We start from the raw sequence: 20,636 nt of genomic DNA, 5'->3' as shown, positions 1-20,636 counted from the left end.
AAACACAGAGGGCCAAAGTTCACAGTCCTGACACAGGCAAAAAAATCCAACCCTCCAAACTCAGGAGGAGATTTGCCTGTAAAAGATCCATCAGTCAAGTCATTATCCTGTGTTCTGTCTCAAAAAGGAAAGTTATTTTGTCAAAGCTTTGGGTTTTCTTTCCCTCTTTAACTTACCATTCACTCTCAAAGTGCAGACTGCTTTAACATTATTATCTACTTTCATTTCTAAATTTCCTAGTTTACCATTTATCTAAACATACATGAAATTAATTAAGCATCTATACTTTTCACTACAGAGGATATAAGTAGCAACAAATCCACAATGCAATTTTTCATCTTTGCAACTAGGAATGTTTCCAAAAACAACAGTTCATATCAGAGGTTCCTATAGCTATGCAAGAAGAATGTGGGTGAAGTTGTGAACCCAAAAAATATTGTTAACAACTCAATCAATTTCATAGTGCCAGGATTTCACTTAAAAAGCACAGAAATTAAAAATACATCCTTAATATTCTATTCTTGATAGTTGACACAAATTGCAAAAGGTACATTTTATTTCCAAAGATACTATGCATTAATGCTGCACTTTAAAGTGCTTCTATTGACTCATATCATTAATAGATGGCAAGAGCGAAAAAATGTATTTGTTTTTGCAACATCATTATTTCCTTTGCATGCAATTATTTACTTGCCAAACAATGCTAGCGACAAATCGCAGCAGACTCTGAAATCATCTACACTAGCAGATTTTTAACCCAAGGTAAAAATAAACAGAAACATCTGTAAAGTAATCTTGCAGAAAGCTACGTTTATTAACAAATACATTTTCTAATAAAACACCATCTGCAAGCAACCCTCAGCTTCCACTTGATATAAATAGGCCTTTTACTGTTTTCAGATGCAGTTCCCAGAAAATTATTCCAAGCTCTACTGCAAAACACATCAGTCTTTGTTGCTGCCTGGAATGTTAATAAATAACATCAAGTTTTTAAATAGTCAAACAAATTATTGGCTTGAAACAATCATTCCAATAGAAAAAGCTGACCTTTTGCAATAAAGTGGTTTAAGAATGCATCACTCCTCATTCCTAGCATAAAAATATTACCAAGCAGGGAAATATTTTTGGGAAAACAGAAAGCTATGAAAAACCCATCTCGCAATTCTGCTCATATGTACACTGTACACCTACCTTCCAAAGGTTACTGGTTTAGAAAAAATCAGACTAGGAGAAAATATATACAGAGTATAAATAGTTCAATCCATATCTTTATTATACATTTGTGCTTGGAATGGACACGAATATGAACCAACTAAAATGTTCCTCACAGGACTACTGTTCTGACCAGCAATACAAAATTCAACAGCTTAAACTGCTGGTTGCAGAGATTGGGACTGAATCCCAGTATTAAGAGCTCTTCAAAATGAATAAAAGCTTCAATGGGACACATTTTCATAAGCATTATTCACAACTTAAGTCACATTAGTTCAAATAAAAAGAAGAAACAGAATTTAGCAAACTCTGCAAATAAACTCCTTACTGGCAGGACTGTTCAGTACCACTGAAATTTGAACATTGCCATTTTTCCTTAGAGTTTAAAACAGCAATCTATCTATCAAACTACCTACTAACTGAGAATTCAAGAGTGAAAATTGCAGATGAACTGAGATATTAGATTTCCCCGTCCAGAACTGGTATAGCTGGTATACATAAATTACACCCAACAGAGATCCAGCCTTTTAATATTAATCATAAACAAGAAATGTTAGCATTCCAAACTGTGCTTTAAAAACTACATTAAATATTGCTACTGGGACTACTATCACAACAAACTGCTGAAAGAAGTCATGCACACTCTAGAAAAAGGAATGTTTTACACTGTAATTCCAGTAAATGCAACTGCATATTTCCAGAGAAAAATATTTAGTGAATGTAATTCTCAAGCAGTACTAGAGAGAAGATATTTTAAACCACTTACTTCACTAACAGGAGGAATGTTGAGCTTTGGTACTTTGTTCTTCGAACTAGGTGTGTTCACTTTTCCTTCCAGCAGAGTTCCAAAAGACTGATTTCCATATCCACTCTCAATTTCTATTGGGGGTTTCAGTTCGGGTGAGTCATTGGGTACCTGGTCCTGACCATCCATAGGCCTGACGTAAGCCGTAGGCTTCTGCTGGACCATGCTGTTCTTGCAGTGAAGTCCTGGTGGGAAATTCTGAGTCGAAAGACCATTGTTTGCAGTTAACAAAGAAGTGGAAGGAAGTGGAGATCCAGGACCATGGCCTACAAACTCAAGCTCTGTGGGTGACTTTGAATGACTGTTTTCTTTATAAGTGTGTTCTCCAGGAGCTGACTTTGCATGAGTGTGCCTCCTCGAATGTGAAGATGTTGCCATAGCGTTTGCTTCCTCAGTTCCCCCACTTTTATGCTGCTCACTCTGGCAGTTATAGAGATCTTCATACCTGCCCTGTGACTGGTCATGAGAAGAGCTGTGCTTTGTCCGACTCTGCTGGCCACTGGATTGGCTTGGTTGGGCCCCACTGGGGTTGTGACCACTGCGTGACCAATCTGTCCTCGACTTCCTGCTGCTCTGGTGGCTGTGTAGCAAAGTAGAGTTAGATGACAATGAAGAAGGTGGAGGCATTGATGTTGATGAGTTGCCGCTGATCTGATGAGATGGGATCATCCTGTTCCTTGGTTCTGGGAAAAAGTTCTGTTCATTTTTGTCAATGGGTGTCTGTGGGACAGAATTCTTTGGGATTCCTACAAGGTGGCTCTGGTTGGAGTGGTTGGTTAACAGATCCTTCATCTCATCATAATTTCCCAATGTGTTCTGGACACGGTTTGCAAGGGCATCGCCTTTATTTGTCTAAAAAAAAAAAAAAAAAAAAAACACACAAGAAAAGTGTGAGTAAATTTCTGATATACAAGTTACTGTTCAGAATAGTTGTCTTAGAAGATGGCAAATGTTAGCTGTTTAATGGTGTCATGCTGACATTTAATTAAATTTCAATTACATTTTGCATGTTATGTAAGAAAAATCTATCAATAACTGTGTTCAAAGAATCTCTTGAAACAGGCTTGCATCAGTAACATTCGTCTACTGCTTCCCATTTTCTTAAATATGTTCTCAGAGAAGTGTTTAAATTGCATCAGTTATGGATGTTAAGCACAAAATAGGCTGGGTTTATTCAGAGACATTGGGCTTGTACATTTCATATGGTGCAAAACACGAACATACAATTACTGGCTACTGAGCACTTGGATTGTAATCACACAGTTGATATAAGTATGTTATTGCTCTGTCAGCCCCTTGACCCACAGTCCTGCCACGAGTAGAAGATGGGTAGTCTGTAATAGCACCAAACTCTTCACTCCAATTTAACTTCAATTACTCTTCCATAGAAAGTACAGTTTGACCTGAAGTATCTACCATCTGAATCCAGAGAAGTAAAAGCTTCTCCCACATGCAATGGTACGTTCAACTGAAAGATCCTTCAAAAATATTTTCTAATAGAACATAAACAGACATGATTGCCACATTCTTAAGCACTGGGATTCTTCCACTGTCTGCAGGATGGTTGTATTTCTTAATCCTGATTTTCTTTAATTTCCAGTAAATATTAAATAAATACTGAGTCATCTTTGTTTCACTGCTATTATAGTTTTCCTTTTGAAGCATGAAGTGTCTTTTTCCTTTTCCCTTTCACTTGTAAAAAGCTGGACAAAATAAGCTGGAAGTTATAATTAATACACAGCTGATTTCCTCTCTCTTCCTGTTCTAGCTCACCCCACAGAGATGCAAAGCAGTAGCCTTCCTAGTGACCTTTCTGTTCCATTGAAGTGACCAGCAGAGAACTAAAACATCTTATTCCCCGTGCTCATGGCTTTACAAGACTCAAAGGATAAAAACAAAGCCGAACTACAGTGCTCTACAGGCAGATGGTTCACTTCTACAGTCTGGAAATAATACAAAAGTTATGTCATGATACAGCCAACTCTACCTCAGTTTAGAGGGGCTTTTTCACTCCATAAAACAAGTAGTGCCACAGTCCAATGGCACCTTAACACCAGGCCATAAAGATGGGGAAAATCAGCAGTAGGAGCTTGTGCCTGGTTAGAGAGTGTCACAATTCTTTGGTGAGGGATCCTACTATGCCCCGATCTCATTTTCCTCAACTATTAAAGAGAAGTTTGAGTGATGAAAAACATTCATGCATGGATTTCTCCTGAAATATCTACTTATATTAGCCACTGCTGAACCAGTCAGAGGATAAGAAGAGTACTGAACACACCATAAAAATGTTTAAAAAAAGAAGATAATAAATGCAAATTTCCTTTTTTTTATTCTCAGAAATTGTAACATATATTAGTACTGCACTGAGTCAGTGATTTAAAAATTAACTGCTCAATGTTGTTCCCATCTCTATACATTTTGCCAGTGCTCCTAACTGACACAGTTAATAATCCCACTTGTGGAGAACCGCAAATCACTTTAATTCACAAAGTCAGTCCCTAGGTTGGTCATTTTAGTGGCAAAAATTATATTCTAACTAAACTAAGAATAAGCTCTTTGTATATGAGCAGTCTCCTTCAACTGAGTTGCACAATGAGCTGCTTGGGCAGCAGCCAAAACCAGGCTTTCTCTGTTCAATCCCCAAATTTAAAACAAGGAGATTCCATTGTGCTTAAGAGCCCAGCAGGAACTGTGATTCTAAGTCTAAACACTTACATACTTGTTCTGTTTCCTCCTTGGCCAAACACTTTAACTCCTTATGGGATAGAACATGGGAAATAACAGTATCAAAAAAAGCCTGACTACCAACCTTCACCTCTGCGGTTCAGCTACACTTCCAGGGAGCATTTAGCTTACTTTCCAGAAAGCACAAGTTAAAAAAAGAAAAACGAACTGACTACATATCATAACCGTAACACTTCAGCATCCCAGCACACGAAATGGCTCTTGTCTACATCCTCACAGAGAAAATGTTTATACTTGAAAGTAGATATTTTCAATAATTTTATGTTGGAGGTACCTAATTCTCTCAATGTATTTTTTTTTTACATGTCACATGATGATAAATATAACTTTGCTTGATATTAACTCTATTTTATGCCTAGTGTTCACATCCTGGGGATAAAAGACATTGTATAAAGGTTAGGTATTATTAATATTATTATTATTATTCATAGTCTTTTGCAGGGAACATTAATAAAAATATATTTACTATTAATATATTTATATTTAAATTATTTTAAACATCCTTAGTGTACTTTAAGTACACTAAAGCTCATCCAATGGTTACTGAAGTCAATGGAAGGATAATTACTCTCTTCAGTGACCTTTGGACAAGACTGCAAAGCAAAAAAACGATGATTAATGGTAATTTGGCTTACACTTAAATAAAATTAGAACACACACAACTAAGATCAGACTTAGACATCACATCAAAATCTGAACAAGCTCAGGAATGTAGCACAGTGCTCTATCTGCATTTAAGACATAAGGCATAACATTAATGTTTTTATTTTACTCCCACAACAAATTCAGGGCTCTCACAAGACACACCAGATTCTTGACAAGCCTGGATACCAGGAAGAGAAACACAAAATCCAGTCAAAATTTCTGCTTGCTCTTTGTTACTTCCAGACTATGGACAATTTCTACTTTCATATGCTGGATAATTGGCTGATTTCTTGAAGAAAACCTCTGTACATGTTATTTTTTGAACAGCATGCTGAATCAAAGTTTTGTTGCTATCAAGGAAATGCTGCATTTTGAATATTCCAAGGCATAAACGATATGCCTGGTTTACGATTCATGGCTAGTAGCATTCCCCTTCATTCTAGGCTTCTGTTAATTTAGGAAATGTACATCTTCCTGCATTTGCTTCTATTTCTTTCAGAAATATCTGTAATAGAATCCTACTGGAAGACTAATTTGCTAGCTAGGTATTGCATTATAGTTTTACAAAGAAAAGAACTAATGCACTCAAACTTAGAGGCCCCATTTATAAGTGTTTTGTGAAAATTTGTGTGAAACTTGAAGTTTCATAATTCATTCACTTCCTTATGCCTCATAGTTTAACTAACCTCCACAGATTAGAAGCTGAGATCCTTTTTATGCTAAGCTTGAAAAGCATGGAGGGGTTTTACCTGAGAAAGATAAATGATTTAATGTTCACCAAGAGCTCCACAATGGAAATACTGCCCATTGGGCTCTCTTTCTCAAGCTGAACTCTCCTGAGGCAATTCCTTTGAAAAGTAACAAAAATACTCCTACCGTTTTCTTTTAAAATCCTCATCTCTGTGTAATTCAAAACATTAAAAGGTATCAACAATTCAGCAGTGAAATTACAGCTTCTCTCAGGAAAACTCCAACATTGCTTTTTCAGATGTCTGTTGCTGTTACACTCCAGGCCCTTCTCTGATCCCTTCCACAAAATCAAGTGTGAGCAGGTTGCACCAGGGTCCGAAGGCAGGACCTGGAGCCCACTTGCATTAAAGAACAACACAACCCTTACTGCCTGACCTTCCCAGAATAATGCTGGATGTCATCACATTGTCAAAGGTGTTGTTTTCCCATATGAGACAGTGGAGCTTCAAAAGGAGACATTTAACAAGCATGGAAAAATGTATTTTATACACCCACAGAAATAAGTATCTCTTTTCATGTAAGTGCACACATACATAAACTGCAAAGAATCAATGTAGAAATATGCATTTGTCCAAAACTATAATGAACACCTGTGTTTTATTTGGCAGCGGGAAAGAAAGAGGCTTTGACAGCTAGAGCTGAGAGATGAAGGCAGATACTCCATACATCTCATGATACACAATGGCAGTAGGCTCCATGAGAAAATCTGAGCTCCTTTCTCTGTGCAACTTTTAATATCCTCAAATTCTTAGTGCTGTCTTAAACAGCTGCCAGTTGTTCAGTCCTTAAAATTTCAGAAACAGCAGGGGTGGTATGCCCTACACTGACAGTTCCCCCTCTGGATACTGTTGAAGCAAATGAGGAAGAAATTATAAACAAGTAAGGACACTAGGTCTTGGAATAAAAGAAAGGAAAAGAGATGTTTCCTGTTTCCTGAGACCTGCTATTCCCAACCTTCTCTTTGTCACTGTAGTCTCCCATGTTGGCTCCCACCCCCAGATCCTTCAGAAATGTACCAGTTGTACCATGAGCTGATGCTCATCAGCACAGACAGATAAGTGAGGATGTGGACTTTGTTCCCACCACAGGTCACAACACATTGCTGGCACTGTTTTATCTGCCTCTGCTCCCACTGAGTGTGACCAGAAGAGACTCAAGGCCTTGAGTCTCACAAACACAGAAGCATCTGGTCATCTCAAAATAGAGAAGAAATTCAAAGTGCACCTGCAGGATATTTGTTCTCATATCAGGATCTCTTCATTTTGTTTTAGAATAAAATGTGTCTGTCCAGACCCATTCCTGTGCAGAGTGTTTGAGCTTATCAGTGGTTCCAGAGGCCATTGCAGAAGAAGCCTGCCTGTGGTGTGAGCAGCTGAACGATCTCCTTTCGCTGGTGGCCAAGCTTAGGGAGGAAGTTGAAAGACTAAGGAGTATTAGGGAAAGGAAAATAGACTGGTGGAGTTCTGCCCTTCCATCCTTGACAGAGGCCCACCAGGAGTCAGAGGACACCTGGTTGATGAAGGGGAGTGGAAATGGGTCCCTGCTCCGGGAGGTAATAATAATAAAAATTCCTCCCAACCCCCATCCCCTACCCAGGTGCCACTTCAGAAGAGGTATGAGACCCTGGATCTAGAGGGTCAGCCAGATGATTTAGAAGAAAATTATCTGCCCAGTGGGCCTCTCAATAATGCTTCATCTGTAGGATGGATCACCACCTCTGACATCAAAAAGAAAAGCAGGGTGGTTGTAGTGGGTGGGTCCCTTCTGAAGGGAATACAGGGCCCCATATGTCAACCAGCCCCATCCCACAGGGAGGTCTGCTGCCTCTCTGGGGCCTGGGTACGGGATATCACTGAGAGACTCCCTGGGCTGATTCAGCCCTGTGATTATTACCCACTGCTGATGCTCCAGGCTGGCAGTGACGAGATTGAAAAGAGGAGTGTCAGGGCAATAACAAAGGACAGTAGGGCACTGGGTCAAGTGGTTGATAAGGCTGGAGCACAGGTAGTGTTCTGCTCAGTCCCTTTGGTGACTGAGAAAAACACTGAAAGGAACAGGAGAGCCCACAGTTTCAACAAGTGGCTCAGGGGTTGGTGTCATTGGCAGAATTTCGTTCTGCTGGAACTGGATGGGCTGCACCTCTCTGTTAAGGGCAGAAGGATTTTAGCTCTTGAACTGCTAGAACTCAGAGAGGGCTTTAAACTATGTTTTAAGTATTCAAGGGGGTTGCTAGGGCATGTAGGAAAAAATTAGTGAGGCCAAAGCTCAGTTTGAACTTATATTGGCAACTTTTGTTAAGGATAATAAAAAATGCTTTTACAAATATATTAATGGTAAAAGGAAGGGTAAGAGCAGCCTTTGTTCTTTATTCAGTGAGGGAGGGAACTTAGTAACTGCAGATGAGGAGAAGGCGGAAGGGCTCAACGCCTTCTTTGCCTCAGACTTTAGTGGGAAGATGGCTTGTCCTCAGGACAACTGTCCTCTTGGGTTGGTAGATGGTGTCAGGAAGCAGAATGGTCCCCCTGTTATCCAGGAGGAGGCAGTCAGAGAACTGCTGAGACTCTCTGGATATTCATAAATCCAAGATGGGCCCAGGTGGGATCCATCCCAGGGTGATGAGGGAGCTGGCAGATGAGCTTGCCAAGCCGCTCTCCATCACTTATGGACAGTCTTGGCTCACTGGTGAGGTTCCAGATGACTGGAAGCTGGCCAATGTGACACCCATTCACAAAAAGGGTGGAAGGAGGATCCTGGTAATTACAGACCAGTCAGCCTGACCTCAGTACCTGGTAAGGTAAAGGAGCAGTTTATATTGAGTGCCAGCATGCAGCACTTACAGGATGGCCAGGGTATCAGACCAAGCCAGCATGGGTTTAGGAGGGGTAGGTCATGTTTGACCAACCTTTTATGACCAGGTGACCCGCCTGGTGGATGCAGGAAAGGCTGTGGATGTTGTCTATTTGGACTTCAGCAAGGCCTTTGACACTGTCTCCCACAGCACACTCCTGGAAAAGCTGGCAGCCCATGGCTTGGACAGGAGCACTCTGTGCTGGGTTAGGAACCAGCTGGATGGCCAGAGAGTGGTGGTGAATGGTGCTGCATCCAGCTGGCAGCCAGTCACCAGTGGTGTCCCTCAGGGGTCTGTGCTGGGGCCAGTTCTGTTCAATATTTTTATTGATGACATGGATGAGGTCATTGAGTCCTTCATTTGTAAATTTGCAGATGACACTAAGCTGGGAGAGTGTGTTGATGTGTTGGAAGGCAGGAGGGCTCTGCAGAGAGACCTGCAATGGTTGGATGGATGGGCAGAGTCCGATGGGATAAAGTTTAATAAGTCCAAGTGCTGGGTCCTGCATTTTGGCCACAATAATCCCCTGCAGTGCTACAGGCTGGGGACAGTGTGGCTGGACAGTGCCCAGGCAGAAAGGGACCTGGGGGTGCTGGTGACAGCAGCTGAACACGGGCCAGCAGTGCCCTGGTGGCCAAGAAGGCCAATGGCCCCTGGCCTGGATCAGGAATGGTGTGGCCAGCAGGAGCAGGGAGATCATTCTCCCCCTGTACTCGGCACTGGTGAGGCTGAACCTCGAGTGCTGAGTCCAGTTCTGGGCCCCTCAGTTTGGGAAGGACATTGAGACACTTCAGCGTGTCCAGAGGAGGCAGCGAGGCTGGTGAGGGGCTGGGAACACAAACCCTGTGAGGAAAGGCTGAGGGAGCTGGGGGTGTTTAGCCTGGAGAAAAGGAGACTCAGAGGTGACCTTATCACTCTCTACAACTTCCTGAAAGGTGTTTGTACTATTGTGGGGGTCAGACTTTTCTCCCAGGAAACAACTGACAGAACCAGAGGACACAGTCTCAAGCTGCACCAAGGGAAATACAGGTTGGACATTAGGAAAAAGTTTTTCACGGAAAGAGTGTTAAAGTACTGGAATAGTCTGCTGGGGGAGGTGGTTGAGTCACCATCCCTGGATGTGTTTAAAATCACTTGGTGCCATGATCTAGTTGTGGTGTTGGGACATGGGTTGGACTTGATGATCTTGGAGGTCTCTTCCGATCTATTCATTCTGTGAAATTATGTTGAATATGTTTTGCAAACAAACCCTGAATTTAATTTTGCGCTTACTTAAGAATAAAAATCACTACATATCCACTAAGAGTGAGATTCAGCTTTTATTAGTGCCCAGGAAACTCTACTGTAGCTGGGTCTTAGCAATGCAGAACTTAAAAAGGAAACAGTGGTCTATGACTTTATCCTTTTTTTCTCCTAGTGTAAACCAAAGGCAAGACCTAGCTTTCCTATTTAGTTTTGCTAAACCTGTTTCTTTCAAATTTAAGACTGATTTAACTACTATTTAACTACTTTTGCATGCAATTTCCTCTCAATTTTTATCTTTCACAATTTATAAAATGTTTTTTAGGGCTGTATTGTTTTGTATTTTGCTTAATTACATAAAGTTTACAAACTTCTTTGCTAAGTAAAAAGCAACTAAATAAAATATTTGCCCAGAAAGGCCATCAGGATAATTTTTTTGTTTTTCAGTCATTCAGTTTTTGAAAAGAAACCACATGCACTATGTATATTTGGTGCAAATATACACACACAAAATACATCTAAAATCAGATATTGTCATTCTTATTATACATACAATAGATATTGGTGGTGTATGATTTTAGTTCTTACCACAAAATTTTGCAGTGTTTTGCCTACTGGTCTACCTCCTGAAATGACCACTTACATTAGTCTAATGGAATTATCCATACAATATTTACAATAATATTGAGTAATAATATTGAGTAGCTATGTGGACTAGTAATGTTCCATAGGATTAATTCAGCATGGTATCAGACATTTACCAAGTATCTGTCACAGGTAAGGGATCTCTCAGCCGTGGGTAAGGGAGGAATCTTTACCCCGAGAGGCATCCCTGCTCAAGCAGAGGGATGCAGTGCAGCTGCACTTCAGGGAGAGATTAAACTGGGCTCATCCTAGTGGTGATATTTACAGGGTAAAGTACTTGGCTGCTAATCAATAGAATAGACAAGACAGACATCTGCACTTAGCTCTGATATCTTGTTCTGTACTTTGGTTATCTTCCACTTTGGGGTTTCAAAACCACCTTTTGAAATATTTGTCAAGACATCTTCACTCCCTTGAACCTGAACCAGGGACTTTCCAGCTGGCAAGTTCATGCCAATGAAGAAAGGCCTGTTGCTCCTCATCCAGCCTGAACCAAAGTACAGCCAGGAGTTGAGTGCATCCATCCCAATTTCGTAGTCTATAACTATTAGAAACCATTTGATAATAATGTTAGTCTTTTCTCCTCCTTTTTGGGTGATTTTCAAAGAGCCCTCATCCTCCTTACAGCTGCTAACAAAGTAAAATGGAAAAATGAAGTTGTGGTCTTTCAATGGATGCCACTGATTGGGAGGAGAAAGAGATATGGAAATCTACATTCTGATGAAGTCTTCAGGGAATGTCGTACTGAAAATCAAAACAGCAGAAATCATAAAGGGGGACATCCCTTGGTGATGAAAATCTCAGGAAGCAAAGCTCCTCAGAGAGAATAGACTTCTAACAAAAGTCCCTTTCATATCCTTGTTATGCTCCCCAAAGATTGTCTCCCAAAAGACATCTTTGGATGCTTATGATTGCACAAGAAGGACTATGGACTCATTATTTATAGAGAGGACATTGGATTTAATAACTCAGATATATTTTATTCCTAAAAATAAAAGAACTTAGTGTTAGCTTTGTAGGTACAAACCCACTTATAGAAATACCAGCTGCACATTACTTCTACTGCATGACTTTGCTGCATGCAAAGTGCATGCCCTGAAGAGGAAGAAATGCCCTTAAGAGGAAGAAATCTTGACCTGGACTGTAACCAAAAGTCCTGATTTTGCCAATGCAACCTGGGCAGCACATTCAGTTTGCTCTACTGCCATACGCTGATTTGGATAATCAGTGTATTCAAGAGCGTAAGTATCAAGGCAGGTGCAATACTTCCATTTCTTAGAGGTCATGAGAAGCTTTATTTGTACTTGTGTAAGATATTCTGAAAATGCAAAATGTAACAATGTAATTTACCTTGTAGGGTTCCCCAAAGAGGTTAAAACCTGAAGCAAAGAGATCTTCATCTTGCTGGACTTCCTGGTTTCTTCTCTCCCATTCTTTCCGCTTAAGTGCACTCCGGTCTTGCTCATAGTGACTGAAGAAAGACAAAAATGACAACACATTATTTTCCCCATAATTTTGTTACACATTTATTACTATCAGTAATAGCAAGAAAACATCAGAAACAATGCAACTCCTGAGGATAACTCTGAAAGAAACAGCCACTGAATAGTTTCCCGGAATTTAAATTTGGATTTATAAAACTATGCAAAACAGGGCAGTAGGGAAGTCAGAACACTTCTAAAATGGAAAGTGTTTCAATGAAACAATAAAAATATTGTTTACAAATTAACAGGGTATTATGCAGAAGAATAAAATACATTTTGACATCCTTGTACTAACAGCCTGCAACACACATGGACCTGCACACAACTGCACACATGTGTGCCCACAAAACATGGGTCTGTGCAGGGAAAGCAAATGTGAAGGCAAGGAAGCACAGTAACATCTACAAACCCATTACCCTAAACATCCATCCCAAGGCTCCAGTTCAGCCTCGTGTGATTTAGGCCACCTAATTCTGTCTCACTTCTTTTTAAAATTTATGTATGGCTTCATTGTAGATGTCAAGGAGGGGTTAAGGAGTGTTTTGTAGAAGCAGGCTGCTGGAAGAGATTTTAGGATAATTGATTCCAGTATCAGATAATTCTACATATAAACACAGAAAAGGATCTAGCACCTCAGTGTAGCAATGGTGAGTGGCACTTATTTGGGTGTCAGCTTGCTTTGTGCACCTGCCAGACCTAGATGACAGGCTGAGAGACCACATTCACTTCTCCCCTGAATAACACTGAAGTACTTAGGTCTCTTGGCTGTGCTAACTACCTCCTGCTCCTCTGAGGGAAGAGATATAATTAAAACCCTAAAGGAGAGGGAAAAATAGCAAAGGAAAGAGGAAAGGAAAAGATACTTACTTCAACTTGCACTTACAACCTCTCATGTGACAAGCATTTAGGGACACTTTTATGCTTTCAACCTGCATTTGATTTGTTATGAGGCTTTTGACTCTGCTTTGTGTCAGTTAATTAGCTCCCGAATTCCAGATGACAATTTGAATAGCAGATTCAGTGCATGCCCTGATGTTATCTGCAGTAGACACAATCTCCCTGACAGATCCTGGCTCTACATGCACACATCCACACACAGCCTGTATGTACAGATGCTTACATACAAACACACACATTCCACCTGTAACAAAAACCAGTTAATTCTCCTATTTCTGATGAGAATGAATTAAATCTCCAAAGAGCTCCACTGCACTTGGAAGATAACCAAATATCTACAATTTTTGCCTTTTTAGCTCAGCATGATGTTGTATTGAAAGCTTCACACCGAGAGATATAATGAGGAATGAACTGCACAGTGATGAGGCTTTAACAGTGTATAAAGTCACTGATTTCTGAGTGAAACCACAATTACTAATTTGAAGCACCAGCTAATTAAAACCACAGCTATGTATTTAGCCTCTTGTTATACCTACTGCAGTTTATAATTATGAGGACCTCTTTATCTACTCAATTAAAGTTCTTATGATTCAGGCAGGTTGTGTTTGAACCTGCAAGCCCTGTGGAGAGCACGGGAAAGCATATGTCTGTTGCCTGATGACTCCACGTAGCCTTACACTTATACACTTGTTTTTGTACAGGCAAGGAAAGAAAAGAAGAAAGACGTGCCACAATGAGATTTCTAAGCAAAAAATATGAATTAATAATTGGTTTAAGCAATTCAAGACCACTCAGACTTGGATTGAATAAGGCTTGATTATGGCTTGTAAACTGAATGCAAAGCCACCTACATAGGCTGAGCTGAATGATTTCCATCCACATTTTCCTTCTACAAATAAGAAGGCTAAAAATATGCCACGTTTTGTTTTATTTAATTTAGTTGTTTATAACACCACCTGATGTACTGACATCACTAACATCAAGAGCAAGCTCCAGAACACTTATAATCAATGCTGTATTTTTGCAGAAGGTATAGTACTGTTTGCTGGTTTCCTGAGGGAGATAGAAGGGAAATTGTTGTAAGGACAGTCACTTTACTATTCTACACATGACCACATTGCTAATGTAACAATCGCAATTGTAAATCATAAGCATCCTGTTCAAAAGGTAAAGGGGGGAATGAGTATCCCTTCCTTTCGTATCCTAAATCAAGATAATAATCCACAAATACAGGAGTAAGTGAAAGCAAGGTGTTTCCCAAAGTGGTACACAAAGATGAGGCCAAGGCTGATTCCATCTCTCCAGCTTTGCTGGAGTAGGGAGCGGGGTTAACCAAGAAATAATCCAGTCCAGGAGAAGTAGGAACACACTATGTGTGACTCTTCAGCGAGATCAGGTCATGGTGAAGTTATAAGCCCGGTCTCATGGATTTAGTCTAATCAAGATTTTATATCCTGCATAAGCTATGTTTGCTATGGAAGCACTCCCATTCCAGGACTGCCAGCATTCACTTCAGAAAGAATTATTCATGAAAGTTAGAGCTGCATTTTACAGCTTCCCAATGGCTTCCTCGGCCTGGGGTTTCAGAGTGAAATACTGGGCACATTCAAATCAAACAATCTGGCCACTGAACACAGAGATCACAAAGTACAGCATACAACACATCTCACCTTTCATGTGAGGTTACAGCATTTTGTTATCTAAAAACCAGCTCAGGTCACAAGCATGCAAAGTATTTGGGAAACCAAGTGAGGCATTATGCCATATCCAAGCTGAGAAAAAGCAGCAAAGACCCACTAAGACTACTAAGATATGCTTTATGACACATAACAAACCCACAATTTCAAAAACTATGAAAACAGCACTGGCATAATTCAAAGTGGCATAATCACTTTAAAAGACATTAACTTAAGTAAACACAGTGTTTAGAATGTTAACATTAAAACTTTGAAAACACAGTTATTTTCCAACACAACACAGTGAAGTATTTCTCTTTTATTGTGTTTACGAAATATTTCTATCTCAGGCACCCTAAATGAGTACAAAGGCACACCTCAAGGCCAAGACCCCAACAATGTTTACTGCCGACAAAACTGTGAGAATCCATGTTACAACACAAGCAAAACCCTAAGTTTTGCTAAAATTGTTACCACTGCTTCAATGCAAATCTCACTTTCATATATTCTCTTGTGAGAACAAAAAAGGAATAAAATTAAAACTATATTTTGAACTTTCTACTGGCAGAGACACACAGCAGTCTTAAATGTACAAAATATCTATGCAAAAGGAAGTGGTTGTTCATCCTGTCAGGTCCATTACTTGGTTTATTTCTCTGCAAATGTACTTTTGCTATGAGAATGCTTGACACGGCGCTGATTTTGGCTACAGGAAGTCAAATATTTTAAGATCATACACAGATTAGGATAACAACTTATTTGGGTTCCATGTAATTCAAAGAGGGATACTGATTAGATCTTAAGGCTACAGTGCACTGAGAACTTAATGGAATGCTCTCCAGAAATTCTTAATGTGGCCACAATGCAATCTCTGTGACTTATGTTTAATTTTTAGCTTAACTAATGTTCTGTGAAATACAGATGTGTAATTAGTGGTGAAGGTGCCAGTAAAAACTATAGTCAGATACAGTGAGGAACATCAGAGTTCAGTTTGTCTCACTAGTATGAGAAATACTTCATGACTCCTCTAAAGCCAGGAGAGCAGGATATCACAATACAGACTTTCGTAAATGCTTTATAGAAAGAGATACAGGAGAAAACAGCTGTAGGCCACCATATTCACTATATCTGAGAAGGCAGTTCCCTAGACATAACTATTACATGACAACACAGTTTCAGTAAGTGAGCTCTATTGTTTTGTTACCACTTACTAGATTAATAATTGAATTTGAATGGGGAAGCCTGTATATATATCTGAGAAGATCAGGAATGGTGAGCAGTAAGAATAGTACAAGAGCACATGAGATCACCAACCTACAAATTACCAGTGTGCTGGATATTTCAGAAAGAATAGCAACTACAACTGTAATGGTGTTTTAGTATGTTAACATTTGGGCAGGCTGCAAACACATCTTGAATAACAGCATTCAATATTTAATGCTTTGCAATCAGGGCAGCACACATCCATTTGCCATTCTTCTCAGCTACAGGCACCCTAAGGGTTAGTGGTGAGCTGATGCCCTGTGAGAAGCCAGGTGCTCAGCCTGTGTGAGTCTGCAGGGTGTCATCAAGAACAACAGAGCTGCACCTTCACCCCCACTGCAGCCCACGATGGCTGAGGGGACAATCCAGCCAAATCCCTGGAGAACAGAGAAGAGGAGATGGCTGAGGCTGAAGGAGGATTTATCAAGGCAAAAGATAAGAGACATGCACATAGGTTTTGGATTTGAAGCTAAAAATGTGGATCTGGCGATAAGAGATGAAAGTCATATGAGTGCTGGCTACAAAAAGGAGAACTAGAGGGAGAACAAAATTTGGGGCACTGGAAAGTACAGTGCAGTCATCTGTGGTGAGAGGATGTGGTGCAAAAGATCTGGAGGAAAAAGAAAAACCTTATAGGACAGACTGCAACAAAGCAAGAGGTTATAGGGAAGAGTTAAAGGAAAGCTGATGAAATAAGACCAACAGCTAAAGGCTGAGCCCTAGCATTTGGGGTTTATTTTCAAAGTTGTGCCAATTCAAGTCACAGAAGTCTCCCAAAGCACAGAAGACTAGGAAAGAGCCTGAAAGACTGGAGAAGGAGCAGAAGAAAGAAGCCAGACCAGACAAGTTTGAAGGAGTAATCTCTGTAATACTTAGAAAAAGTAGAAGAGAGAAAAATGATCAAACACCTCATACTTCATGTTGGAGACAAATCATGAATGAGAACAGAACACGGCTCTGTTGATTCAGTCAAAACAAGAGCCCAATAGGGAAAGAATCAATAAAAAAGCAGGAGCAGAGAGGCTTTATAGCAGTGACAGAATACAGCCACAAGGATAAGGGAATGACATTCAAAAAACCCAGCATTTATCCACAATTTAAGGAAGAAGTAGTCGCTGTCCTCAAAATCATGTCTCAATTCACATAAATGCACTCTACATGAAATCAAACATTCCCCTGTACTAGCTCCACCCCCCTTTAAAATATTAGATATGCCTAAATGATGGAAAGAAGTTATCAAACTGAAATGTTTGTAATTTGTGAAAGCAAGAAATAAACACATGCTTCTAAACTAAGACACAGTGGATACAGAATGACACAATTTTGAGAACTGAGAGTCCTTTCCCAAGGTTGTTGCTTCATAGTTTTTACTGTGCCCAAAAGTACTCAGGAAGTTGGAGAAGTAAACTCGGAAACTGGGTTTCCTCCAAAACTAACTCATACATCTGCACAAGGTATTAAAAATCCCAAATCAAAACCCACTCATGAGTATATTTAACTTACAGGAGAAATCCAACTCAGGTCAGTGAGGATCTTCCCCATGCTTCAAATACATACTTGCTTTTCCACTCCTGCACAATTCTTCTTCAATGTGACTTAAAAATGTAAGGCAAAAAACATTTCATCTGACAATCAAATTAGTGAAAGACTACTAACGAATACATTACAATGAGAATTCACCTCTACATAACTCCAGTTTTATCTCACTGTAACTCCACTGATTTAATGTAAAAGCAGAGTACCACAGCTCTGCACAAAGGAAGAAAAACTGCCTTCCTTCACCTATGCAGATTCTCCCAGTATAAACACTGGTATTTTAATGCATTTATTCCAAATGAAAAAAGAAAGGAAAAAAGAAAAGCAGTCTCAGGTCTTAAATTTCATTGCAGATAATAAAATGTATCAAGTAAATGAGAGGAATTTCAAAATCTGATATTGGCAGAAATATGACCAATTTAACATGTCTTCCCTGCTGATCTGAAGTTTTTGTTTCACTAATGATAAACAATATAAGCACTTCCATACTTAAAATAGCAAAATTCTTCTTCCTTTGTTTATCACCACTGAGATTACATCTTTGTTCTGGTAACTTTCCTACTTGACAGAGACAAATCAAGCCATAGCAAGAATAGCTTTACAAGTTCTTAGTATCTTTCATATTTAATGTTTACTTTAATGTTGTCTTCCTTTTCATAGCATGAATAGTTATTGAGAGTATCTAGCACAGAACATATCTATCACTGCACTTCAAGATAAATGATTTATTTTAAAAGATAGAATATTCCTTCTTTGATGTTCAACAGTTCTGCAGAGAAACACTTGAGATGGTCACCAGTTATCTATCCACATGAGCTAAATCTCTTCACAATTTGCACTAAAAACAATGCCATTCCTGTAGCAGATTTAATTGAGAATACAGAAGATTAAAGCCCCCAAAGAAAATAACACCCAAGAGATGCCTGGGTGAATCATGGAAATGTAAGCCAATGGTTTGGCTACTATTTTTCATATTCCTCATTCTTTTTAGTTATTCCCACACATACCAAGCACCTAGAAAATTTTTACTTCAGTTTTCCTCCTGTTTTTAGTACCATGCAGCCCCAAACCTTTCCTGAACATGAATTTGGAAGAAATGGTTCTGGGGGAATGGATGGCAGAAGTAAGTTCCTGAATAGTAAGCATATAAAGAATAGATGAGGTTTCAAAGGGAAGCATTTATTGTTTCCTGTATCATAGCACATTGTCTTTCAATATGATTAGTTATCAGTCTCAGTTATCAAAAACTGGGATGAAATAAAGCGCTTATGCAGTTATGCATCATTGATGTCAGCTAGGGGAGCATGAAAATCTCCATGAAGTTGGGTAATTGATGTGTAAATCAGAGCTCAATCACTCTGTAATAGAAATGGTCCCACTGAAAGTATGGTTGTTGAATAGTATTGCAGAAGGGTGGGGGAGAAAAGAGAAACAGAGTCAAGACTTATTTATTAAAAAATATAATAACTGGCAATTTACACAATTTTCTCTTCAAGGGAGAAGTGCTGTCAGAGACATTTAAATGCAAGCTGCAGATCACTATATTTGGGTACCCTTCTTCAGCAATAATTAACTGTTTCTGTTTTATTAAAATGCTTGGGGACACTGTTATGGATATTTAAAAAGCAAATTAAATGAACATGTTCATCCTTTGAAAGGCAACACGTGTAAATGACATCAGCAATTGTAATTTGCTTAACAACGTGTATTCAAGGTATGTTTTGGAGTCCTATTACAGTCTTCTTGTCAGTTCAAATTTGCAATATGAGAAACAAATGCAGAACTGAAAGAAAAGAGAGGAGAAAAAGGAGCCTAAAGAGAAAAATGTTTATAACCACATCTTCAGAAGAACACAAAAGACAAGCAGTCATTAAAACATCAGTCAATAAAACAGCTTTCCAACATGTGGTATTTCTAAGAGTAAACATCTGATTCATAAAGAAATGAGCTAAGATAACATTATGGGCTTATTTTTGTTGTCGTTTTTTCCTTTAAATGAACGAATGTGTATTATTAAGGTGTTGATACTAACTTTCCAGAAATAACAGGAATCCAGTATTCTAGTTATGACTTGCAATAAACCACTGATAAACTCTAACAAACTTAAATAAATGTGAAATTAAAGAGCATTTTTCACATCAAATGAAATACATACAGGACACTAGAGCTGGATTAGGAAGTTTTATTCGACGGGTAATGTGCTGCGACTCTAAGGGGACTGATTACTACAAGAGGGTTGAATAGAAAAGGAAGTTCAACCTTAGCTCTCAGTTTCATTGTCTGAATTTAACAAAATATAGCATATGTTTTTTGGTTTGTGGTTTTGTTGTTCTTTGGGATTTTTTTGGTGGTGTTCTTTTTTGAAGGTTTTTTGGGTTTTTTTTTTTTGTTTTTTGTTAGCTTGTTTTTTGTGGGTTTTTGATTGTTTTGTTTTTGGGGGTTTTATTGTTTTTTGTTTGTTTTGTTTCTTTTCATTTTGATCTGTCCCGGGATTTGACGTTTCTATAAAATTCACTGAAGGCAATGAAGCCATGAAGCCTTTGCCAAAGCATGTACTGTGTTTCAGAGACACCTTTTAACTACTTCCTTGCTGCTGTCATACTTCACATGCCCATAAACACTCTGTATTAAGGGTGAATATAGTTGTTTAGTTGCATGCTGCGCATTATTCTTCATACACATTAATAGAAAATGTGGCATACTACTGCTACAAAGAGTACATTTTACATATATTACTCCCCAAGACATAATGCTACTTTGAATCAATAAAAACCTTCTGACAGCGGTTGTTACAGTGTGTTTTTCCTTCACCTGAACAGTTGAAATTGTGATACATTCCTTGGAAATGTCCATTTCATTTTGTACACGTACCATTTTCAAAGATTAAA

The 20,636-nt window shown here is 39.2% G+C and overlaps 1 protein-coding gene across 8 annotated transcripts in view; it reads right to left on the bottom strand.

Moving 5' to 3' along the window:
* Positions 1 to 20,636, bottom strand: part of AFF2 (ALF transcription elongation factor 2) — a 335,651-nt gene that overhangs the window by 238,379 nt on the left and 76,636 nt on the right. For all 8 annotated transcript variants that reach the window (XM_086850057.1, XM_086850055.1, XM_086850056.1 and 5 more), the window contains exons 2-3: positions 12,243 to 12,363; positions 1,979 to 2,869 (exon numbers count right to left, since the gene is read on the bottom strand). In XM_086850057.1, the coding sequence (XP_086706183.1) occupies positions 1,979 to 2,869; positions 12,243 to 12,363 (1,012 nt within the window). The remainder of the gene's footprint in view (positions 1 to 1,978; positions 2,870 to 12,242; positions 12,364 to 20,636) is intronic.

The sequence above is a fragment of the Cyanistes caeruleus genome, chromosome 14 (assembly GCF_971803275.1).
Source record: "Cyanistes caeruleus chromosome 14, bCyaCae1.hap1.1, whole genome shotgun sequence".
NCBI classification, from domain to species: Eukaryota; Metazoa; Chordata; class Aves; order Passeriformes; family Paridae; genus Cyanistes; species Cyanistes caeruleus.
The sequence above is the reverse complement of the archived record's forward strand: the minus strand, read 5'-3'. Positions and strand labels throughout refer to the sequence as shown.